Here is a 26,516-nt window from a genome sequence, read left to right on the forward strand (position 1 = left end):
TGAATAAACATTGACTTGAATAAAGAACTATTATTTAAATAATATAAGAAATCTTCATATTTCTTGTAATATTGCATATGAAACTCTGAAAGCAAATCTAGCTATGCTCCTTAAATAGGAACCGCCATATCCCGGCTGCAGGCCGTGTGCAAAAAAAGTCAAAACATGCGGGATTTATTAGATGCCTTAACTGACCTATATCAATAATGAGTGTTTTGCAATTAATTACTACATAATTAACAATCTAAAAGGTTCTGCAAGGTTAGTGATATTTTCAATCGTATTGTTATATATTTCTAGCCATGGCTTGGGTCTGGTATCGTAGTGAGTTTACTCACAATGCGATTATTGCAAGCCAACGTATCTGCTATCCGATTAATTGGTTAATGATCTCAAAGTCAAACATACTAAATACGTATTGTGACGATTTAAAGTGACTAGATTCTAATCTTTTCAAACACTTCTAATAACTATTCATGTGTAGTATCTCTAGACATTGAAATGTGCACGGAGTTCGGTAGACCGCCGATGTTTTGGACAATCAGTTTCTGGTTACGGTGACTAATTTAAAAACAAAACAAAACAATGTCATTTTATTGTAATTTCCTCAAAATACACAATACTTCTTCGCGAGATAATAATTTGATTTATTTCAAAATCGATCCTGTTCATCTCTTCAACAGTCAGGCATCACGATGTTTCGTTTCTCTGAAATAGAATTAAAAACTTTAGCAAGGATTTATACGATCAACCAGCTGTTCGTAAAAAATAAACAAGAGACAGACAGTGTATGTTGTATAATTTAAATAGTTTCAAAATTAATCATGTTCATCTCTTCAACAGTTCTTCGATCTTCTCTGGTCCTACGATATCTGAAACGAGAACTGCAGGTTACGTTATTAAAACTGTTGAAACAGTAACACACATCACAAACGTAATAAAATACAAGAAATGGCTTCTAGATAGTAGCCCAGAAATGCCCACAGTAAGTATATTGGGACGTTGACCGACCAGTTAGCCGACCGGACACAGGTAAATTTGCTGTGCCAGCGAGGCATGGTCTCACAGCGGGAGTCTTCACACCTCCCGGTGAAGAATATAGCCTCCGGGCAAGGCTTGAGAAAAATAGGGAATTTAACTGGTAAATAGGGAATTTAACTGGACATTGGTAATTTAACTCTACAACTGGGAAAATAACTGTACAACTGGGAAAATAACCGAAAATTGGTAATTTTTACCTATTTCCCAGTTAAATTACCAAGTTTCGGTTATTTTACCTATTTTGGACTTACCAGTGAAGATCATGTGGTTGTATTTTCGAAAACTAAATTTTATGACAGTTGCAAACTGTTTACTATGAAAGCTCTAATAAAAATGTACATGTGACATCATGAAACTGTCCAAGTCACTGTCCAAGTCATCACTGCTAAAGAAATTCATTTTTGAATCATCATCATGATGACAGTTCAATTTTTGGTATAATTTGTCAATGGTCAGTGTTACTAGAAAGTACATATATAATTACTTTCTTTGCTAAATCATGAAACTTTTGAAAGGTAATGAAGCCAAGATCATATATATTGCAGGTTTTTTGATCATTTACTATTAATGCCTGGCATAATATTAGCAGTTAGCTCTTTTCAATATTTCAAAAGACATGAAAAAAGTCTTTAACAATACTTTTAAAAAAGAATTATGCTGCAGGTATATATCTATAACAGTTGCCTCCTATATGACGGAAAAGGAAACCTTTAAAAAATCAGCAATTTTATCCTGTAAAACAGTGGAGAGTCTGAGGTATTTATCATAGACTCTGGGATTTATTTCGCATACCGTAACATCATTTCAAACAAAATCTTTATCACAAGTTCATATTCACTTGAGTGATCACTGTATTATAAATATCAGTGCATGTCATAAGTACAGTCGTGTATAGCTTCATATAACTATGGATCCTTCAGATATGTGGATCTCTCAGACGATGATAGGGAACTACTGGTTGATGTCGATGAATCATTGTTGATAGTCCCCGAAATGCACTGTTGAAAGGGTTCCTTTCTGCAACCAGATCCTTGCACTGTAGGTGCCTGTTAGGTTTCTCTGTCAATACATCTTGCTCAGCAAAGTCCTTTAGAATTTTTTGAACATCAGTTTTGTAAGATGGTAAATGATGAAAACCTTTTCTTTTCTTTATTTGGGTAATGTCTTCAAAATAGTGTGAGAAATTTATCAGGTGGGGGTATTCCTTAGAATGCTGAAGTATGCTGTTTTTTGTTTGGTGTCCTGAACATGCAATTTTGCTGTCTCTGTTCAACATTTCTAAATATTCATCTAAGGAAATGTTGTTGTTTTTTCCACCTTGGACATTCACAAACCGATTCACGGTCAGTCGTTTTCTTTGGTGTTCGGGAAGTGTCTCTGTTGTTAGAGAAGTAAGGTGTATGGAGCCGATGGAATACTTTACTTTGTTTGTACGGTTGTAGATTGGAAGTTCATACTTTGCAGAACGTACAACCCTTTCACCATCACCCATGTCCACACCGGTGTCAAGATTCTTGTGAAGAATGACAAGCTTAAACAGCATAAGAATGTACTCGTGCAGCTCATCTTTGTCTTTCCTTTTTGGTTTTGCCTTGTGCTTTTCACTACTAACACCATGTTCTTTAAGTTCATGAGCCTTTAACGATCCAACATAAGCATATGTTTTGTCACAGAAGTGGCACTTGACGCGTCCATCTTCCTTTTGGTTTGCAATCCAGTAATTCTCTGGATGATCAGGATTGCCAACTATCTCTCTTAGTTCCTGACATATGTCATCTCCCTTGTCGAAAAACCATTCTTTCAATACTGAAGCACTTATATTGTCAATCCACATCACTTTTTCAGCATCTGTCATGTTTTCAAAATTGTGTGGTACAGCAACTTCGTCATCAACAGTTGTATTGTTGAATTTGTTGAGAAAGAAGAGCAAACACAAAGCATCCAGCATTGCGTAATACAAAAGTTTGTAAGCTCTATACGAATTGCACACGTTTCCCTTTACGTTACGCATGTTCAGAACATTTCTGAAGTAGTAAGCCGTACCAATATCTCCACTGCTCTTAGTACTGTATGTCATCTTGTGGATTGCCTATTTAAAAAATAATGGTTTTATGAGTATTTCTTATCTAAACAATATTAGAATCAACAATAACTGCAGAAAATATGCTGTATTTTTTTTATTGTTTGTGAAATGTTGCCTACTAAATTACCAAGCAATATTGACATGTATGCTATATATAGTGCTAATTCATTAAGCATACATACTGCCGTCACAAGTAGCCAACGTTTTTATATGCTTAATGGTACAGTGTACATACATGGAATATGGCCCCATCATTTATCGTCGCATTAAAGAGATGCGATGTAATTATAGTTCATATTTTCCAATTTAATTGTTATACCTCCATGAAGTTCATCAGACGGTGGAAGTCTTCGATTTTTGATATAAATCCCTCCAATCTTTCTGACGGTGTGTCCGCATTTGCCATTGCCTGTTGAGCGGATTGTATTCTTTCATCCGTCAATCGGTCACCTTAAGAAATAAGACTTTGATTAAGGAAATATCAAATTTACACAAAGTTTTTGGGTTCAGATTTCTGAGTTATTTAATAAATGGACATCAAACTTGTATAAGATTGTAAAACAAATTCATATGTATCAAAATTAAATACCATCCAGACAGTTTGTAATTCACACTACCCATACCACTTTGTAATCCATGCTGAATAGGAAAAAAACTGCTATAATTCTTACCACCAAAGAAAACCGGTTCAACGATTTCTCCATCCCTGTGTGGTACATATTTCTGTGACATTTCCTTCAGTAGCCTGATGAGTTCCTGAGTCTTATTTTCGTTGGTATCAAATAGGCCAAGCTGAAACTGCAATTGCATTTTTTTTAAATTATCAAGCTGTTGTATAGATATTAATTCAAAACGTTCGACAGAGCATCTCTGTTCCAAACAATATTTCTGGAATTACAGTGTAGATTTCTCAAGTTCAGCAACCCATTCATGAGTCTGGCATAAGGTGGGCTATAGTAAAGAAACAATTGTTATGAATCAATAAATCAATTTAGCATTTTAAACTAGTTGATTCACATACTCTAAACTTGCATGCATGTACATTTGTAATTTCTTAACATTTCCATTAGGTGGGAAAGTATTATAATAATATTGTTACATAACCAGTGAAAGAATTCACTGGTGGCACAACAATATCATTACATGAAACATACAATTTGTTATTGATAGAATTTCAACCATTATTTTAGATCTTAATTTATTTACAAAAGTTTATCACCCTATCCACTAAGCCCCACTAAACAAAATGTTATGATATTATACCTGCTTAGTTTTTACACCAGCATATTCTGAATAATGGTGCTCAAGGTGCTTTGGATACACTTTGTCTAACAGCTGCTGCATCTTCGGGTGGTTCTGTATGACCGATGTAGAAACAATGAAGCAGAGTTCCTTCATGAGCTGTTGTTGTTCCTCGACTGATGGAATAAATCTACCAACATCAAGTCTCTCAGCATGATGATCAACATTCTCTGGGTCAAAAGTTACCCTGTCAACAATTGCATATACATTGAAAAGATGCAATGACAATGTTTTTCTGTCAGAAGTTCTGAAAGAAGGTAGAATGTTTTTGTCCCAGTTATCCCCGATAAGCTGATAAGTGGTCGATCCTCCATTAGCCCATGATTCTCGGATATCAACTATTTCTGCATCCAGGTTGTGTTTCCAGTTTGTCAATTTTCTTTGCACAGTCATGGGATGAACACTGAGGCCAATCTGTGAAAGCTTCTCAATGTTCTGCAAAAAAAAAAATACAATGTACTATACCTTTTAATTCTCTATAATCACCATAAATATCACAAACAAGAAAAATGTGGTGTAGCCATACTTCAAATTGATAGAATCTTTGGGTGAACAAATTATTTCAATCAATATTAACTAAACTTAAAAATATTCAAAATACTTTTCAAAGGATTACTTCTTTTAGTATAGTTAAATAGAAGATTTTGTTTATCTTTCGAAGAAAGTTTTGTGAAAATGGTTGGAAAAGTAATTTATACCCTTTGTGTACATCCACCATGAGTTAAGATGAAACCACACATAAACTGTATCAAGGACATTTCTTGACTTCTACCATGAAGACCAATGGCTGTTGTCAACAGGATGTGGTGAAAGGGCTTGGTGGAAATATTTGGTGACGTATCACAAACTATAGCAGTCACAGCTGAAAGGAGCGCCGGGCATCGTCTCTGTAGTTCTTCATGAAGCATTTCCCAATGGAAAGTAAAAAAGTCCTCATAGTCCTTTTTTTGGAGCGCTGACCCTGATCCTCTTTTGGATAGTTGTGTACACTCCTCCCTTATTAGTTTGCATGCAACCTTCATCACTGCCATTGGATTGGTCTCACATATACTTTGAACAACATTTTCATCCACATTTGACCCACGAACTAAAGCTTTGCATATTTTCTGATGAGCTTCATCAGTGACCATGGTTTTCTTGGTACCACTAGGATAATAAATAGTCACCTAGGAAAGAAAAGCATAAGTTTTCATCAAGGGGTGAGGGTAGATAATGAACTGAACATCAAATGTAAATTACATTGATTCTACAATTGAAATATAACAAGGACATAGTCATTCAGATCCCCCGCCAATGGAGATATCAAAGCTGAAGTAAGTTTGATTGTGGAGACTTATGTGTATGAAAAAAACCAGGAAAAGGGAAGTTGAGCTAAAGAAAGATGGTGTATAATTCAAGTAGAGCCGGGCTGCAATTGTTGAATCAGGTATACAGCCTTGACATTTATATTAGACTATATACACAAAGATGGGTGGAGTTTTGCAAAGTAACATTTACCATTTACCATGATATTTTCAGCAATGTTTCCATGGTAATGGAAAAAGTGCAAAAAATGAAAACCTAAAAATAGCAAAAGGTACAACTAGACCATAAAAAGAATGTGTCTATGAAGTTTCGTGGAAATATCTCTGCTGGTTTTAGAGTTATGCTCCGGAAATGAACCTGCTACAAAAATATGATATTTTCAGCAATGTTTCTATGGTTACAGAAAAAAGCACGAAAAGTGAAAACCTAAAAATAGCAAAAGGCACTACTAGACCATAAGAACAATGTATCTATGAAGTTTCATGGAAATATCTCTGCTAGTTTTAGAGTTGTGCTCCGGAAACGATTCTTACCCAAAAATCTGCCATTTTCAGCAATGTTTCCATGATTACAGAAAAAAGTACAAAAAGTGAAAACCTTAAAATAGCAAAAGGCACTACTAGACCATAAAAAGAATGTGCCTATGGAGTTCCGTGCATATATCTCAACCGGTTTTCCAGTTATGCTGGGGAAACGAACCTGGTACAAAAATATGATATTTTCAGCAATGTTTCCATGGTTACGCAAAAAATGCAGACAATGAAAACATAAAAATAGCAAAAGGCACTACTAGACCATAAGACCAATGTGTGTATGAAGTTTCGTGGAAATATTTCTACTGGTTTTAGAGTTATGCTCCGGAAACCATTCGTACGGACGGACGGACAGACGGACGGACGGACGGACGGACGGAACCCATTTGTATATCCCCCGCCAACTTCGTTGGGCGGGGGATAATTAGTATTTAATTTTGATAGATCCATGAGGTTCATTTGATGGCCTTATAATTATAAATATATACAATATCTAAGAGGGACAGATGATTTTTCCTGTAGTGAAATATTGGATGTGACATTATATGCAAACTGCTCCTGTAACTGTAACTAGGTATATATAAAATATGAATATGTAGCCAATATAAATTATGTGTAAACTGTAAAATTAATATCACTCAATTGCATTCAATTTAAGTTGTATAACTTACCATGTGATGTGCACTTTACATTAAATGTATCATTTCAAAATGAGAAACAGCATTCCTGAAAATAAACTAAAGCTATAGCAAGCAATTTAAAACAATTAATTAACATCCCTCACTTTCCTAAGATACTGTATCATCATGTTCAATTTGATTATGTTACAGGATATTTGAAATTGGTTTAAGGAACAGTCAGGGTTTTTCGAGTCATAAGATACAGTAGTTTTAGGAAATTCTGCTGCGGATATTACACTGATACAAGTTATCACATATCTCAGTGAAAGTGAGAGATACTAAACTATAACAACAAAAACACAACCTCTTACCAGTCTGGAAACATATGTCTTGTACATTATATACAATGTGTAGCACATATAGGTTATGTACATGAAGCAAAAGTGACCTAATATTTATACATGTGCATGTACTTTGTGTACGCTATATACATGATATCATTTTTCATTCCATGTATCGCTTATAGTTAACTGAAAAATTAACAGATATTAGGCTAATAACAAATACACAAATCCAAATTCTATCACATTTATGGTTCGAGAACAGAAATATGATAATTATCACAAATTGATTTTCTATTTCCTTTCATTATATTTTATTGCTGTAAATCATAACAGCTGCATGATACTCTATATGTGCTACAAAACATCTACAGTAGTTAACATGTGTCTATAAAAAAACTGTACCGTATTCAACACAATAAGCGCACAGGCCACTTACTGTAAATATAAAAAATGAAGGGGTGCTTAATAGTTTACAGGACCAAATTTGGACTGATATCCCGAATCATTGCAAGCCATTTGATTTTTCAAAAGAAATCAAAAAGAGAATGTTAACCAAAACAGTTTTCATAGTTACAGTCTGCATTTAATTTTGAGACAAGTGACACTGTACACACTACAATCAAAAAAGGATGAAGGGCGCTTTTAGGGACATAGGCGCTCATGGCGTAGATTTGAGTAGAATACGATATCTATCTAAGCTACTCGGGATAAAACCGGTAAATGTACACAGTCCTTTCAGTTTCATACCATTGTAATAGTCTCTTTTTGCAACATTTTTATTTTATAATATTATGTCTTTATTAAAATCTGTCAAGTGTGTATGTATGTTTGGTATAAATGATGTATGTATAATTGGTTAAATTTGACCATGAGGATTTTTTTAATTTAACTGTGTACATGTACAATTTGTAAGAAGTTTGTTTCAACTGTTTGACATGACAAATCCAAATTACATAGGGCTATGTCAAAGGTCTATCCTCCTATTATTCTGAAGTTGTAATTGAATCAACTTTATCAATGAGAATTTATTATAAATTTCTATTCACACAAATTAGATTAATGCAAGACCAAAATGGAATTGATTTCCACTTTGACCATCGGGACATAAATTGAATTTGTCAATTGAAAGAATATAACTGAAATTTAAATAAAAACCATTGAACACATGCTGATTTATACCATAAATTCTGTTTTGTGTTCAGTACCACAGGGATCAGAATCTGGAAGTTTGTTTTCTTTTGCACTTTCAAATTCTAATGTTTTTTTTGCTTTGGGCTTCCCTGGCAGCTTCTTAAATGTTGGTATCTGCACAGGAACTAAATTAAAGATTGAAAATGTTAATTATTTGATTCTTGTGTTTGTGCTGAAATTGTGAAATCAAAATAGATATGTGACTGATATTGACATGTATATGTAATATGTATCACCATATACAAATCTACATACATGTATAATACACCACTGCTGTCATATATATATGTGTTTATATCATATATACATGGTACAGTAACAGTGAATCTAGCTGTGTGGCTCATTATAATTATAATTATTTATAGGCTACATGTACACTTGTTAAATCTTGCATACATGTATTATATATACATGTCTTTATTCTTACCCAAAGGCATCACTGTTGATCCAAGCAAAGGGCTAGTTGGCGGTTGTGCAATACTGGCCACAGGTTTACTTGGATTATTGGTTTGATCATCATTCTATTTCGAAATAAAACATGAACTTTGCAACAGGAGTAAACTAGTATGACTACAATATATCTATACATATGTATATATTGTATACATTGGTGTATTATAATCATTATAAATATAAGCTGTATTGAGTAATGTTGTATTCAATTCAGAACTAAATACTCTACAGTATATAGATTTATATCTGTCAGACTATAATATATATATATATATATATACACACACTGTACATGTATAGTACATTGAATCTGAATTATAGTACTATAATAACAAAGTTGCAGTCTAGTTTTCCACATAAAAATTGTGTATAAATTAATGATAACTGTATTATATTTTGATGCTTGATAGAAACAAACATCTAGCTCGATCTTAAATTTCAATATGTTCTTGTTTTTACGTTGCATAATGCAGTATGGTTCTCATATACGTCCTTGACCTACCCTGCTAAAAACTGGCCCAAGTGATCGTCCGGGTGCCCTGGAATGTGTACTGGGTCCAACATCACTGGTAGTGGTAGGTCTACTGCTGTTTGAAAGCTCACGAAATGGAGCGATCTTGACTGGCGTCACCACCCGTACTTTCACGTCGATTTCCCCTGCCTTCAACGACTTTGAAACAGGCAGTGCCACGTTAGGGCTACGTAGCATGCGTTTCGTTGGCATGCTCATTGTTGTTCTCATTGACTGTATTAATTCATTTCTTAGATCAGAAACGTCCTTCTCAAGCTTCAAAATCTTTTGCACAGCACGAAAACATTTCCTACAAATACCATTTTCCCCCTGTACCACTATCACCTGTTCCACAGCGTCCTCGATATTCTTGCGTCTTTCCTCATTAATTTTCAGCTTTGTATCGAATTTTTTAAAAACGATTTTCCCTTCTTCTGCAAAAGTTATAAATCTTACACCACAAAATATGCAACAATTACTCTTCCGAGGCGTAACCACTGCCCCAGACAAGGAGGCTGCCATTGTCAATAAACTTTCGGTAATCCTCGGATCGGTTCCTAAATTTATTTGTGTAGAGAACTTCCGAATTCACCAGCCACAATCTTGGCAGCGGCGATTTGATTGGTCGATCAAATATGAAAGCAAAGGTCATCCTGACGTGACCCCTATAGGGATGTGGTTAGATGTTCATACGGAGTATACGGAGTAGATAATGAACATCGAATTTTAATTAGATTGTAACTTTACATCCCTTCAACATTAAAATAAATATGGTACAGTAACTGATTTAGACTTGCTATGAAAGTAATGCGACTGATAAAAACAATGTTTGAAGCTCCTGTGATTCGATATCGAGTGTGTTTAACATTTTTGCGAATTAGGATGAATTAATCTTAACAATATTGCTAAAATAAATTCATCCTTATTCGCAAAAATGTTAATTAGCCAGATCTATTTGTTAATAACGAAAATGGGAATGGGTTGCTTGAGCCCAGTAAAGGCTAATTCAACGCCAAAAACCTTCGGATTATATTTGTTATTGCTGCTAGAAAATTATTTATCAAACTGTTACCAAGCCCCTGTGCCAAATGATCAATTTGGTTCAACTATTCAGCTATGCCAGATTGCACAAGAGTTTTACTCTATATATACATTCCCAATATCAACCTGGTAGCGATTCCCATGCTGGCGGAGACTTCTTCCTTTTGGGTGTAAAACCATGGTCAGATAAACTGTAGTCCTCAGGACTGGTGTCGTATGTATGGTTATCTTCTGTGCTGCTCATGTTCAAACTGTCTGAAGCCAGGCAAAGAAATTTTGCTGTAATATGTTGGTACTCTCATTCACATCTTGTATGTTTCCTTACACTATAGGCCTATTACAAATAAATCCATTCAACTGGAGTGTCAATAACTGAGTAATACAGGTCTTGGCTGTTTAATCGCCGAATACGAAAACCGTAACGTTACTTTCCATTGAAATGTTGAAGTTCACAAATTTGATCGTCGTGACTGAGATTTTTTTGGCCAACATATTTCTATCAAATGAATTAACTATATTTCAATTTCAATTCGAAGTTAACATATATGAGTTCAAATCACAAATAAAACCATACCAATCATTGAACATAATGCTTAGCCTAATATTAATACAAAAAAAACTTTTTTTTTTCTTTTCATTCTTACCAGACGAAATCCGCTTCAGAGAGAAATAACAACACTGAAACCAGCGCCAAATTTAATTGACCAATCAAAATCTACTTCCTATTTTAAGACCGCATGCGCATGTTGATACGGAAGTGGGGAACACATGTGGAGAGAGCAGATCATCATGAATGTTTTAGGAGCAGAAAACCTGAAGGTAGTATCGTTTTAATAAATTAAAAGTTTACTTTTGGTTTTGTTTTGAACCCTATTTTACATTTTGAGAAAGATTAAACTGTAAAAGATTTCCATCTGTCCAGATTTACCAGTCTCGTAGACTCGGCTTCAGTCCTTCATGCAAGTTAACTTACTCAGGTCTGTCACTCTGACTCTGTCTTCAAAGTTCAATGAAAGTGTAAACGTTCCAGAGATCGTGTCCTACATAATTTTACAAAATCATTGTCATGTGTATTTTTCAGGACTTTGGTAAAGTCAAGTCGAAAAACAAAGGAGGCAAAGCAGTGAAACCAAACAGATACTTTGTTGATCCTTCAGAACCAGAGAATGAGAAGGTGAATATGATTAATAAATTGAGTAGATTGAAGGATTCTTCATGTACAGAATCATAACACTAACCCACTTCTAATAATTTTTTTTCGTCACTGAAATACTTTAAAGATCATAATCATAAACAAGAATGATATATTGGTACCATTTATTTTTTCAGCAGGATGTGTTTCAGTTGTCCGGTCTTTAAGTTTTCCAAAAACAAATGAAGAGTGTACAGAATCAGAATTCAAAATATACACATATGTATATATGCACTTAATTTGAGAGCATTTTCAAGAAAATTAGTTTTATTATATAATGTCCAATGAGTACCAGGGATCTTTGTCAGTATGTTGCACATTTTTCCAATTATTAAAGATGCTCCACCGCTGACAAATGGTATTTTTTCACTATCAAAAACAGGAGCAGACAATTTAATATTTTTTTTTCAGTTGCAAAAGTTACTTACTTTACACCATTACCACCGTTGAAAAGTTTGAGCTTCTAATTTGACTTTAAGTTAAAAATATGAAAAATAATTAATTGCATCCCGAAAAAATTCCGTGTCACTATATCTTATATGGAATGAAGTACTAATTGCGCATGCATCAATGGCGAAATAAAATATTTTATATTATTTTTTGTGTTAATTAGACATATATATATACACGATTAAACACCAATTATTGTGCAAATGATGAATATCATTAATGCTCTGTCAGCGGTGGAGCATCTTTAAGTTGTATATATTTACTTTTAGAAAGGTTATTTGATTAAAAAGAAAGAAGAAAAAAAACAACTAATATTTTGTATTTCACAGTTTCCAAAAGGTTATGCAGACAAATACAGGATAAAAAACTTTTCTGACTCATCCCATGGCATAAGATCAGCTGAACCCTATATTGGAAAAATAAAGTTTTACACCTATGACATTTGTATATTGTAATTTAATATCTGTAATTTGCAGAATGAAAGTTCAATGCAGGGACATAAAAGAACAAAGTCAAATGCATACATTGCTGATCCTGGTGGAAAAATACAAGTTTATGACTTGGGCTCGTATAAAAAAATTAAGAAGAAAAGACGAGAACAGCAACGTCAAAAATCAAAACAACACAACCAAGAATATGATGACTTCAGAAAAAAGGTAGGGTCATATTAATTTTGAAACTCATTTTTATAATATTTACTTTTGTCATACTTTTAAAAATTAAATGAAATTGAGTTGATTAAGTTATATATTTTTGTGTTTTCTTTGAGAAGTTAATTCATCACTGCACAACTAAAAGTTAGTTGTTATTATATCATTGCACCATTGATTTATATATTGATTAAAAAATAAATCAAAGCAAGTACAGTAACATGTTGTGATTTTCTGATAATTCTATTGAGCTAAGTTTGTCTTCATATTTGTACTGAGGTTTTGCAATCTTCAATAAATTGCTCGAGAAGATCATCAACTAAATAATGACTGGAGCTATGCATGTATGCATTTGTGAATTGCAATTTTGAAATCTGTTTTATTTCATTTTAGAAGGATCCTTTTCCAGGCGAAGCTCCATTATCTAAAGACAAAATAAAAAAATATCAAAGAGGAAGCAAAGCTACCACAGTAAGAGTTGTTTCCAATTTTCTATCTGAAAACAAATGTTGATTGTTGAATATGTAGAGGGAAAATAAAGCATGAATAGGAAAGACACTGAATCAGTGAAGAAATAGATAAACTACAAAACCAATCAATGAAATAAAAAATAAATTTATGAAAGTGAATCTTAAATATTAAGTTTATACTAAATACATTTAATTGATGATTTTAAATCTAAGGTTAGAATTTTTTTTTATTGTGCAGAAATGGGCCCGGTCAAAAATAGCCACAGTGGAGTTTCACAAGAAGGAGAAAAAGATGGAAGCAGCAGCAAAACAGGCAGCCAGATCAGAGTATCTGTTAACTGAGGAGGCAGGGTAAGACTATGTCCTGGTGTAGTCAGATCAGAGTATCTGTTTACTGAGGAGGCAGGGTAAGACTATGTCCTGGTGTAGTCAGATCAGAGTATCTGTTAACTGAGGAGGCAGGGTAAGACTATGTCCTGGTGTAGTCAGATCAGAGTATCTGTTTACTGAGGAGGCAGGGTAAGACTATGTCTTGGTGTAGTCAGATCAGAGTATCTGTTAACTGAGGAGGCAGGGTAAGACTATGTCCTGGTGTAGTCAGATTAGGGTATCTGTTAACTGAGGAGGCAGGGTAAGACTATGTCCTGGTGTAGTCAGATTAGAGTATCTGTTAACTGAGGAGGCAGGGTAAGACTATGTCCTGGTGTAGTCAGATCAGAGTATCTGTTCACTGAGGAGGCAGGGTAAGACTATGTCTTGGTGTAGTCAGGTCAGAATATGTGTTAACTGAGGAGGCAGGGTAAGACTATGTCTTGGTGTAATAAGATCAGAGAACCTGTTAACTGAGGAGGCAGAGTAAGACTATGTCCTGGTGTAGTCAGATCAGAGTACATGTATCTGTTAACTGAGATGGCAGGGTAAGACTATATCTTGGTGTAGTCAGGTCAGAGAACCTGTTAACTGAGGAGGCAGGGTAAGACTATGTCTCGGTGTAGTCAGGTCAGAGAACCTGTTAACTGAGGAGGCAGGGTAAGACTATGTCTTGGTGTAGTCAGGTCAGAGAACCTGTTAACTGAGGAGGCAGGGTAAGACAATGTCTTGGTGAATTCATCAGGTCAGAGAACCTGTTAACTGAGAAGGCAGGGTAAGACTATGTCCTGGTGAAATTATCAGGTCAGAGTACCTACCTGTCAACTAAGGAGGCAGGGTAAGACTATATGTCTTGGTGAAGTCAGGTCAGAGTACCTCCCTGTTAACTGAGGAGGCAGGGTAAGACTATGTCCTGGTGTAGTCAGATCAGAGTATCTGTTAACTGAGGAGGCAGGGTAAGACTATGTCCTGGTGTAGTCAGATCAGAGTATCTGTTTACTGAGGAGGCAGGGTAAGACTATGTCTTGGTGTAATAAGATCAGAGAACCTGTTAACTGAGGAGGCAGGGTAAGACTATGTCTTGGTGTAGTCAGGTCAGAGTACCTGTGGAAATTTTCTTTATCTTTTAAATGATGCATTTTCCCTTTTTTTGATTGATGATGAATACTTGGTTGGTTACTTTGATGGGGTCAAAATTGCTTTGATAATGTGTCACTGTACTGTTGTAGATACCTTGAGGGAGACGAGAGCACACACACGACAGAGATAACACAGACAGATATTGTAGAATCAGTGGACATCATGAGTGCCCAAAAGGTGAGTCATTGCTCAATAACAACCAAAGCTGTAGGATTGTCATCATGTTTCTGTGTAAAGTCAACTCTATCAAATTTTCTTTTAAGTTATATGGTTCTTTTCCCTTTATAGAAATCAAAACATGCTTTTAGCATGCAAAGTTCATAGTACTTTGAAAATAATTCAGAAAATGATAACCATATTTTGATTTATATAGTAGTGGTATAAACTAATAGTCAAAGAATTTGAAGATGTAAGCTAGCTTGTTATCTAATTGAGACTTAAAAGATACTGAAAAAGGCCATCAAACTATATGAGGCAAAGGCATGAAAAATTTGAATCGTAGTTTTAATTTTGTTTTCAAATAATGTGTTATTAGTTTCCTGACAGTGCATATGAAGTTCATTAAATAATTTGATGATATTTCAAGAAATGTCAAAGCAAAAAATAATGAAAAAGTTATCAATGCCTTGGTATGTAATTAGTATTAAACTCCAATAGCATTAGAATATTTCTGCTGTGAAGTAATAACAATATGAATATATATGAAATCGGTTTTATTAGTATTTCATTAATTCCTTTTTTCAGCATTTTGAATTAAGACTGAATGACTTTGGACCCTATCGCTCTCAGTACACAAGGAATGGGCGGTTTCTTTTGATAGGCGGAGCTAAAGGCCATATAGCAGCCATTGATTGGCTGACAAAGAAATTATTGTGTGAAATCAACGTGATGGAAACAATTAATGATATACAGTATGTATACTTAGATATAAACTTCCTATTTTTTCATGAGAAATCAACGTATAGGAAAATTTTGCAATATTCAGAATAAAGTAAATTAGAGACTTAATAGACAAAAAGATGATAAATTTCCATAAACTAATTATTTCATTATCTGTAATTGATATTTTTTGGACTGCTTGAATTTCAGAATTGTATACATGTCTATAGACATGTCTGCTGGCATATTCAAATTATGTTTTATTGCTGAAAAATTAATACACACATTATTCAGAAAAGTCCTTGAATTAATATCAGTTTAAAATCCACAATATACAGAAATATGATTTATGAAATAAAGGTCATGAACTTTCCCAAAAGTTTATAGTAAAAGTGTTGCAAATTGCTAGTTTCAACTACTGTATATGTCCTCACACTTATATGAAATATTGCATATGTAATTATAAATGTGATAAAAGTACAATATACAAGGCCAAAAGGTAAGGTATGTAACATTTCATCAAGTTATATATTGACTAAGGTGTTGTTTATATTGTGAATGGTTTTCAATATATCTTGCTTTCAGGTGGCTTCATCAGGAGACAATGTATGCTGTAGCCCAGAAACAATGGACATACATTTACGACAACCAGGGTATAGAACTTCACTGTCTAAAGATGGTGGACAGTGCTTTACGACTAGAGTTCCTTCCCTTCCATTTCCTGCTTGCCAGTTCAGTAAGGACACATTTGTATTGTACACAAAATATATAATGGATATGTTGATTGTAAAAGAAATTTGTATTATACTGTTACAGTCTGATATTGGTAATGTTTTGTGTAGAAAAAGCAAAGTCTGTATAAAAGGCTCAGGTTTAACTCCTCTGAATGGAATCATGTTTTTGCATATTACAGAGTTATCTGCTCTTATAGGAAGGTATTGATTGTTTCATTATAAGTTTAAATAAGAAAATGGTGTGGTTTTTCTCCTTAGACATAATGTTACACTTGCAAATACATGGTATCAGAATCAATTATCTACTCACAAGAGCAAATAACTCTGTGGTATGCAAAAATGAAATACAAGGGTTGGGCTTGGTGTGGAGGTTGAGTCATTTCGGTTTTCCTTGTCGAGCATCAAAATAAACTTGTATTGTTAGATACTTTTTTTTTTTTTATTTATTTTATTTTCGAAGATTTTACATATACAGATACATGGTTATCTCACTCACATCATACACACCTCCTCACATCATATTCAGCATAATTTCAATATATTGCCATCTTTATGTGTATTATAAACATCCTCAAAAATTGACCATCACATTCACATCCCACAGGCTCATCAATGATCATCAATCATACTCACATCGTCATTAATTAAGCATACATCTACCAATATATTATTAACTCGTCCAAGATAATCATACACAATCAACCCACTCACATCCTCATTCAACATGACATGAATATAATATTATCATCATGAGTCATCAACCTTATAATATTTATAATCATCATATATACTTACATCATCATTCAATATGATATCAATAGGATTATCATCCTGGTCAACAAACACATCATCCTTCATCATAAAATCACTGTATCATTTCTGTACTTATCATCAACACAATTACATTATTCATCCTTATCATCTATCACCCTACAAGCATACTACCATAACATTACATTTCAACATGACTTCAATATATATTTTCATTATTAGCATGCCCTAATCATTACACTTTTAAATGTGATAAAAAAAAATTAAAAAAAAACAAAAAAAAACTAAGTCTCTGACACATCGGGATTTACTTACAAAACACTGGCAAGTGGACATACTTGACACACACACCCACACACACACACACACATGTACAAAACACACACATATAAAAGACACACACAATGAGAGAGAGACAGGGGGGAGAGAGAGAGAGGGAGAGAGAGAAAGAAGGAAGAGGGGAGAGAGGTCAGACTTTCAGATATTACGGCTCATTACTTATATAATTATGCAAGTAGAAAAGCTTAACTGATATTAATGATGTATGTACATGTAATTTTAAATATGTGTATAGCATGACCGAGTTAATTTAGTCAAGTTCAACAAGTTTTATCCACTTTTTCCATTCGTTAACAAATATTGTTAGATACTAACCGTGTATTCTGTTTATCCTGCAATCATTATGACATTCAAAACAAAAGCAAATTGTCAGTTATTTACTTGATTTCGCTCGAAGCGAGACACATCTTTGATGCAGAGGAAAAGATTCATTCACTAAATCGAATGAGAGTGTACTCCTCTTTACTTCAGTGGGATATATATAAGCACATTCACAAACAGTGCCAATTATTCTATTCTGTGTGTTATATCACTAAAACAATATAAAAATATTTAAAAAATTACTTTACAACACATACCTTTGCTATGGGCAAAGAAAGAGACGACATCGCTATACGAGATTTTCGATATTGTAAAAATGACATTATTCCGGTGAATGTGACGTCACTTTTTTAGCGGGATTGAGTGATGTTTCATTCACCGGAAGGTTAAAGTTCTGGGTCAAGTTCAAAAAGTTCCGTCAGATATGGGACAAATTCATGTGGTCGTATTGATGGATAAAGCATTTTGTATATTGACGGATAAAGCACAAGTTTATCCAGCAGTAGTTATCCGTCAGTATTTGGGGAAGTTGCAGGATAAAATAACATGAATTATAGCCACTGTTATAGAGGAACTGGAAGATAACATGTAACAGCCAGATGAGTGCTTGAATGCCACACTCCGGGATAAAAAAATTGTCTTAGTTACATATATGTAGATAGAACACTAGCCAGACTAATCCTCTACTGACTTAACTACTTGGTCACGTGATTCAAACAGTCCTGTCCTGCTACAGAAACAACAGTATCTATACAAATGTAAATATGTCATTATTGGAAAATTTGTCTTTGTTTTTGCTTTTCAGAGTTCAAAGGGTTATTTGTCCTGGATTGATGTGTCAGTAGGTCAGAAGGTTGCAGGTCACACCACGGGCTTAGGCCGATTAGATGTAATGTGTCAGAATCCAAGCAATGCAACATTGTGTCTGGGACATACTGGGGGTAAGATAAACGTAACATTGTAATATGGTGGTACCCTTTATTAAAAAAGGAAATTACGATTTTTAAAGGGACAATTCAGTCTAAGAGTATGTTAAAATTTTGCTCATATATCGGATACAAACCAGTTATTTTGGAATCCAGATTAGTTGGTGTTACTGTGAAATGCTCGAACTCGCTCACTGTCTGTCATTACACATTGTTGTCGGACGTCTTGTATTAGGAATCCTGGCTCTTGCAAGTGAAGTTAAGCATCTTTTGCTAAGAACAATTGAAATCCCTCTTACAGTAGTACCTTATTAGGTGTATAGTCCTGTCTAAAAAACAATTTCATCAACTTCTTTGCGGTTATGTATTGCATATTTGACACTTCTGTGACATTAGCTTGGGTGTGGGTATAGCATATGTATTGTACCTGCTTAATCTTATTGCTATACCATTTGGACGGTATCAGGTAAAATACTGAACAAATGTCGTGGAATTTGTCAATATTTTCTGTTATCTGTTTCATAAGGAATGTAAAACAATACACTTATGGCATGGTATTGGTTATGTAACAGAATTAACCTCACTGAATTGTCACTTAACACTTAATTCATTTATTCTTAGAAATATTTTTCATTAATCTGATATCTGGAAAATGTCTGAACATTTCTTATCAACATTAATTTTTAAACAATAAATTATCCATTTATCCAGATATGTAATACTGAATTGGATTTGATGTTTCTAGGAACTGTTACAATGTGGTCACCTAATGTGAAGGAACCTTTGGTAAAGATGCTGTGCCACAGGAATGGTGTGAGGTCTATAGCAGTGGACCCACAGGGAAAGTAGGTATCTCTTAGCTCAGTCAATCACACAGTCCATGAAAGACATCAATTTCAACCAAAGGAGACCATATTGATGACAACTGAACTTTCTATTTTATATTCTGTTGTTTTGAGGTGACAGAAAAGTTTTTGATTTTGATGTCATTCCAGATAATAAAACTTTTATTAAAATTTTGTGAACAACCAGCAAGATTACATAATTTGATAATGGAAATAAACTTTTGGAACCACAATATAAATATACTCTGGGTAACTAAATTTCTTCTGTATCAGACCAGTCTTTAGCTTGATTTATCTTTAACCAGACCTTTCTTTAGCTTGGTTTATTCATTTAATAATCAATCATTATTTTCAGGTACATGGCAACATCTGGCATAGATAGGAAGCTGAAAATTTGGGATATCCGCAATTACAAGATGCTACAGTCTTACCAAATTGGAATCGGAGCTAGCTCTTTAGCATTCAGTCAAAGGGATATGCTTTGCTGTCAGTAAGGGCAATATAGTAGAGGTAAGGTTTGTCGATTGAAAATATTTTTCATTTGAGCAATAGAGGCATACTGCTGTGTATAGTTACCTCCCTTTACATATGTCATTTTACTTTGATCGCTGTACAGGAATACAAGGACTGCTGTAGACGGACAGTTACCTCCCTTTACATGTGTCATTTTACTTTGATCTCTGTACAGGTATACAAGGACTGCTGTAGACAGACAGTTACCTCCCTTTACATGTGTCATTTTACTTTGATCTCTGTACAGGAATAAAAGGACTGCTGTAGACGGACAGTTACCTCCCCTACATGTGTCATATTACTTTGATCTCTGTACAGGTATACAAGGACTGCTGTAGACGGACAGTTACCTCCCTTTACATGTGTCATTTTACTTTGATCTCTGTACAGGTATACAAGGACTGCTTTAGACGGACAGTTACCTCCCTTTACATGTGTCATTTTACTTTGATCTCTGTACAGGTATACAAGGACTGCTGTAGACGGACAGTTACCTCCCTTTACATGTGTCATATTACTTTGATCTCTGTGGAGGTACACAAGGACTGCTGTAGACGGACAGTTACCTCCCTTTACATGTGTCATTTTACTTTGATCTCTTTGCATGGCCGTTTTCGATTATGCGGTTTGACTGGTTGGACCTAGTTGTTCGTTTATGAGTTAAAGACGGACCTGGTGATTTTATATTGTTTTCAGACGAGCCTTGACAAAGCCCTCACAGGCCTGTATCATAAAACTGCAGGTCCGTCAAGATTTAAACTTGAAATAAAGACTTTTACAAACGGTCGAACGGTTGTTCCGAATAAACGAAAACGGCCCATGTATACAAGGACTGCTGTATACGGACAGTTACCTCCCTTTACATGTGTCATATTACTTTGATCTCTGTACAGGTATACAAGGACTGCTGAAGACGGACAGTTACCTCCCTTTACATGTGTCATTTTACTTTGATCTCTGTACAGTTATACAAGGACTGCTGTAGACGGACAGTTACCTCTCTTTACATATGTTATTTTACTTTGATCTCTGTACAGGTATACAAGGACTGCTGTAGACGAACAGTTACCTGCCTTTACATGTGTCATATTACTTTGATCTCTGTGGAGGTACACAAGGACTGCTGTAGACGGACAGTTATCTCCCTTTACATGTGTCACATTACTTTGATCTCTGTTCAGGTATACAAGGACTGCTGTAGACTGACAGTTACCTCCCTTTACATGTGTCATATTACTTTGATCTCTGTACAGGTATACAAGGACTGCTGAAGACGGACAGTTACCTCCCTTTACATGTGTCATTTTACTTTGATCTCTGTACAGGTATACAAGGACTGCAATAGACTGACAGTTACCTCCCTTTACAGTGTCATTTTACTTTGATTTCTGTGCAAGTATACAAGGACTGCTGTAGACAGACAGTTACCTCCCCTTACATTTGTCATTTTACTTTGATCTCAGTGCAGGTATACAAGGACTGCTGTAGACTGACAGTTACCTCCCATACATGTGTCATTTTACTTTGATCTCTGTACAGGTATACAAGGATTGCTGTAGACAGACAGTTACCTCCCCTTACATGTGTCATCAGCTGCCAGGATCTGTATTAAATACACAATTCTGTCCCTTTGAAGATGTTCTTGGTGTCGGCCATGAACGGGGTTTCGAAAGTCTACTCATACCAGGTATTTTGATTCAGTAATGCACATTTTTAACATACACAATAATTCATGGTTAATATAATGTAGTAATTTTCAATTCCATCGAGGTGCCTAGTATGAGGTATCTGTAATATATATATAACAGACTGCTTATATAACGAAATGATTTTAATGGTCCCAAGAGATTCTTTATAACCATGTTTTAATTTATGTTCTCAAATATGAATAGCTTAAATCATTTTCTGTAGAAGCAATTCAAACTTAACTTTTATTAGTACCTGAGTGAATACATTGTTATAATGCTTTCAGTTTCTTGATGTCTGTGGCCTTAAAATCTTTTTTTCATTTTCTTTCTTTTCATATCAGTATTTCAAATGTGTTTCTATACTTTGGTCTTTACACATGTATACTATCATATTTAATCAATTTGAAATTTTATGGTAGAAGATTGATTCTGACCTATTTTCAACCTACAGGTGCTGGTGAGCCCAATTTTGATGCCCTAGAGGCTAATCCTTTCCAGAGTAAAAAGCAAAGACGTCAGGCTGAGGTCAATGATGCTGCTGGACAAGGTATACCTTCATTTCTTAAAACTTACATCAGACATGGTGTTGGCCTATAATCACTCCTCAGCCCTGCATTTGATGGCAGTGTTTCTTGTTCCCCACCATGACAGTTTTACCGTGTTCCTTAGATCCGTCCTGCTGCCTCCTGTCACGTATATGATATGGAGATGGGAGTATTTTTGTCTTACACATTTCTAGATTTCTTCAGACACTTGGATCTCTCACAATAAAATTGTTTACACATGGTTGTATTTGTTTGTATTACCATAAAGATGGTTATTAGGTCATCTGACCGAAGGTCAGGATGATCTATTGTCATCGTGTTTCGTCCGTCGTCGTGCGCCGTCCGCCGTGCGCAGTGCGCCGTGCGTCGTGCGTAAGACTATTTATACAAAAGCCTACTCCTCCTTAACCCTTGAGCGGATTACATCCATATTTGGTGTGAAACATCATTGGGGAAGGACAATCATATTTTATATAAATGAGCCTGGTCCGATCCCTTGGGGCTGAGGGGTGGGGCCCCAAAAGGGCAAATTTTCTTAATTTTAGCTTTAAAATCCTACTCCTCCTTCATCCTTGGATGGATTTCATCCATATTTGGTGTGAAACATCATTGGGGAAGGACAATCATATTTTATATAAATGAAATAGATCGGACCACTATGGGCAGAGGGGCGGGGCCCCAAAAGGGCAAATTTTCTTAATTTTAGCTTTAAAATCCTACTCCTCTTTCATCCATATTTGGTGTGAAACATCATTGGGGAAGGACATTCATATTTTATATAAATGAGCCTGGTCCGACCCCTAGGGGCTGAGGGATGGGGCCCAAAAAAGGGCAAATTTTCTTAATTTTAGCTTTAAAATCCTACTCCTCCTTCATCCTTGGATGGATTTCATCCATATTTGATGTGAAACATCATTGGGGAAGGACAATCATATTTTATATAAATGAGCCTGGTCCGAACCCTAGGGGCTGAGGGGTGGGGCCCCGAAAGGGCAAATTTTCTTAATTTTAGCTTTAAAATCCTACTTCTCCTTCATCCTTGGATGGATTTCATCCATATTTGGTGTGAAACATCATTGGGGAAGGACAATCATATTTTATATAAATGAGCCTGGTGACCCCTAGGGGCAGAGGGGCGGGGCTCCAAAAGGGGAAATTTTCTTAATTTAAGCTTTAAAATCCTACTCCTCCTTCATCCTTGAATGGATTTCATCCATATTTGGTGTGAACATCATTGGGGAAGGACAATCATATTTTTATATAAATGAAATAGATCCGACCACTATGGGCAGAGGGGCGGGGCTCCAAAAGGTCAAATTTTCTTAATTTAAGCTAGATCCTACTCCTCCTTCATCCTTGAATGGATTTCATCCATATTTGGTGTAAAACATAATTGGGGAAGGACAATTGTATTTTATATATATGAGTCTGGTCCGACCCCTAGGGGCTGAGGTGTGGGGCCCCAAAAGGGCAAATTTTCTTAATGTTAGCTGGCCCACTTCCTGTTTTCAGATTTCGGTCTCCAATCTCAATGAAAATTGGTCTATAGGGGTTTAAAGGCCCACTACCTTTCCGAAACGGTTTTAAATTTTTAAAATGGGAATGTAAAACAAGATCGATAATTTTGTAGAGTCGCAAAAAATTATTAACTTACCGTTAATACTACATTTATCATCACCTTCCGAACGATTTGATTAAAATAAATAAAATGTTTATTTTCATAACGCGGGTCGTATTATGTTTCCCGCCGTCGTCCTAAATACCTGGCGGTAGTTGACTATCACTGCGCCAGACGGCAAAACAGCGAATTGACTCTCCACTGTTTTCATATATTACGCAGAAAATCTTGCATATGCTTGGTGTCGTAACCTTATTTTAAGTCATCGGTACGCATTTTCTGATGTTATTTATGTTTTTTAAGAAACCTTTATATTTTGCTCCGGAAAGGTAATGGGCCTTTAAATTAATGCCGAACAACATGCAAACATTTTCATTAAGTCTTTGGTTTTCCAACATGGCCGCTGGCCCACTTCCTGTTTTCAGGTTTCAGTCTCCAATCTCAAGGAAAATTGGTCTATAGGGGTTTTAATTGATTCTGAAGGGGAACTTTAGGTGAGGACAATCATATTTTATAAAGGACCGAGCTAAGACCCATGGGGATAGTATGGCGGATGTCCAAAATGGAAGCTTTGCTGAAATTTGGCTTTAAAATCCGTAAATGGGTTACAACCATATATGGATGAAGGGCTACCAAGTTTGTTCAACGAATGACATTTACCTATTTCAGAAACTTACATATTCAACTAAGGAGTTCCTTGTATTGTTTATATTAATCGTTAACCAATACTTTAATATACTGTGACTTTGTTGTTTTGTGCAATGAGTCAGATGACCGTTAAGGCCCATGGGCCTCTTGTTTTCATGAGGATGATATTTTTGCGATTTGGCAGATCATTGCTATGATTGTGAAAATGTGATCTATGAAATGTGGAGAAATGATTGAATAATATTTAATGATATTATATGCCTTTTTGAAAATTGCTAAAATTAATTTTTCTCCCTTATATTTAAATCACAATTTTTTACTACGGTAGCTATACAGTATATGATTAACAGGTTTGTTTTGAACTCATATTAAAAAAAACACATCTCTAGACTAATTGATTATTAACTACAGAACCATAAAGACTGGTTCAATGATTGAATGAATTAATTAACTTCAATGAAAGTGATGATTGGATGTATTTGTTTTTATCCTTCAGATTCCAGCAGACATGATACACCTTAATGATAAGATAGGCGAGGTGGATGTCAAAACGTTCAAGCAAAGGATTGAAGTGACAAATAAGATCAAGGTATGGGGTTCTACAATTCTCCTACATTTAGCTCCTTCTTACAAAATCAGTATAGAAATTTTTCTGTGAAAAAGAGGATTTGGTTTTATGAATTAGTTAGTGTAGGATAGTATAGTGTCTCCAATGATGCTAAATTGTGATATCAGAGTAGTGCCATTTTAACAATGTACCAGTTATTATAGCACAGTAATGGGTGTCTTAGTATAAGTCAGTTGTTAGTTTTATATTTTATCACAGATAAACATCAAATTGTTAGGACTTGACATATGACTTCCTCTGGGTATCCATATGAAATTTTGTAAAAAACAAGATAATCAGAAATTCATTTGAATATTAGAAAATAACGTATCAGTCCAGTAATTACATTGTTAACTGAAGTTCTTTATTTAATGACCTAACTTTAAAGATGCTCCACCGCCGACAGACCAAAAATGATATTCATCATTTGAACAATAATCGGTGTTTAATCGTGTATATAATAGTCTAATTAACACAAAAAATAATATAAAATAATTTATTTTGCCTTTGGTACATGGTCATGCAGTTGTTCATTTCATATATGATATAGTGGTACGGATTTTTTTTCGGGATGCAATTAATCATTTTTCATATTTTTAACTTGAAGTAAAATTAGAAGCTCATACTTTTCAATGGTGGTAATGGTATAAAGTAAGTAACTTTTGTAACTGAAGAAAAATACTAAATCGTCTGCTCCTGTTTTTAATAGTGAAAAAATACCATTTGTCAGCGGTGGAGCATCTTTAAATATAGTTAAAAATACAAAACTATAAATCAACTATCGATTAAGTACTACATGTAAGTAATTGTATTTTTACAGTCACTGAAGCCAGAATTGATGGACTACACTCCAAAATACAAGATGAAAGGAAAGAATAAAGGAAGGAAGAGAGAACAGAGAAAGAAAGGAGTGGTTGAGGAACAGCAGAGACAGGCCATTAGACAGGAAATGAAAACCAAATCAGAAAAGGCTCGCAGTAAAAAGCATATGCGAAACCGAGCTTCAACGTCAGGAGATGTGCTAAAAAGATTTGAAAAAACACAATCCTGATAATTTTATTAAATGTTTGTTGTAAAAATGAAGATTTTTTGTTATGTGTACAAACATACCTGAAGGTAATTTGCAGTGTGAAGAGGATTTATACTGAAATGAAAATTTTATTTAGGGAAAAGGGAACTGATGCTTCATGGTAAGATAAGAGATTAGACTTGTGTCATAAATTGACAAGAAAATATTCCAACTTTTTAAAACAAATTTCTGATTGTAAAATAAACATTGTATCCAATAACATTTATGTTCATCAGTTCATCAACTGAAACGTTTTGCATCAACATAACTTTGTATTGACAAAGATACACATGAAATTCAAACCAAAAACTTTATGTT

The 26,516-nt window shown here is 34.8% G+C and overlaps 3 protein-coding genes across 6 annotated transcripts in view; 1 reads left to right on the forward strand and 2 right to left on the reverse strand.

Annotated features, from left to right (window-relative positions):
- LOC138321327 (cell division cycle 7-related protein kinase-like) overlaps positions 1-11,120 on the reverse strand; it is a 29,543-nt gene extending 18,423 nt beyond the window's left edge. The window contains exons 1-2 of the mRNA XM_069264950.1: positions 11,069-11,120; positions 10,551-10,679 (exon numbers count right to left, since the gene is read on the reverse strand). Of these exons, the coding sequence (XP_069121051.1) occupies positions 10,551-10,668 (118 nt within the window). The 5' untranslated portion in view covers positions 10,669-10,679; positions 11,069-11,120. The remainder of the gene's footprint in view (positions 1-10,550; positions 10,680-11,068) is intronic.
- The window catches only part of LOC138321320 (uncharacterized), a 167,670-nt gene continuing 142,475 nt past the window's right edge, over positions 1,322-26,516 (reverse strand). The window contains exons 2-9 of one of the 4 annotated variants that reach the window (XM_069264933.1): positions 9,375-9,728; positions 8,847-8,940; positions 6,936-6,990; positions 5,125-5,592; positions 4,388-4,861; positions 3,796-3,922; positions 3,444-3,574; positions 1,322-3,130 (exon numbers count right to left, since the gene is read on the reverse strand). In XM_069264933.1, the coding sequence (XP_069121034.1) occupies positions 1,958-3,130; positions 3,444-3,574; positions 3,796-3,922; positions 4,388-4,861; positions 5,125-5,592; positions 6,936-6,938 (2,376 nt within the window). In that variant the 5' untranslated portion in view covers positions 6,939-6,990; positions 8,847-8,940; positions 9,375-9,728 and the 3' untranslated portion in view covers positions 1,322-1,957. Of the gene's footprint in view, positions 3,131-3,443; positions 3,575-3,795; positions 3,923-4,387; positions 4,862-5,124; positions 8,941-9,374; positions 10,113-26,516 lie in introns of those variants that run through there. The other 3 variants (XM_069264932.1, XM_069264937.1, XM_069264936.1) reach the window with 3 other exon arrangements.
- Positions 11,147-26,208, forward strand: LOC138321323 (WD repeat-containing protein 46-like). The gene is given in 17 exon segments (XM_069264941.1): positions 11,147-11,243; positions 11,506-11,598; positions 12,543-12,722; positions 13,110-13,187; positions 13,425-13,537; positions 14,785-14,872; positions 15,440-15,606; positions 16,160-16,310; positions 18,545-18,680; positions 19,411-19,510; positions 19,866-19,992; positions 19,994-20,020; positions 21,563-21,710; positions 22,163-22,239; positions 22,241-22,258; positions 25,019-25,111; positions 25,950-26,208. Coding segments are annotated over 17 exon segments (1,878 nt in total). The 5' UTR covers positions 11,147-11,192; the 3' UTR covers positions 26,181-26,208.

This window comes from Argopecten irradians, chromosome 4 (assembly GCF_041381155.1).
Source record: "Argopecten irradians isolate NY chromosome 4, Ai_NY, whole genome shotgun sequence".
Classification (NCBI taxonomy): domain Eukaryota; kingdom Metazoa; phylum Mollusca; class Bivalvia; order Pectinida; family Pectinidae; genus Argopecten; species Argopecten irradians.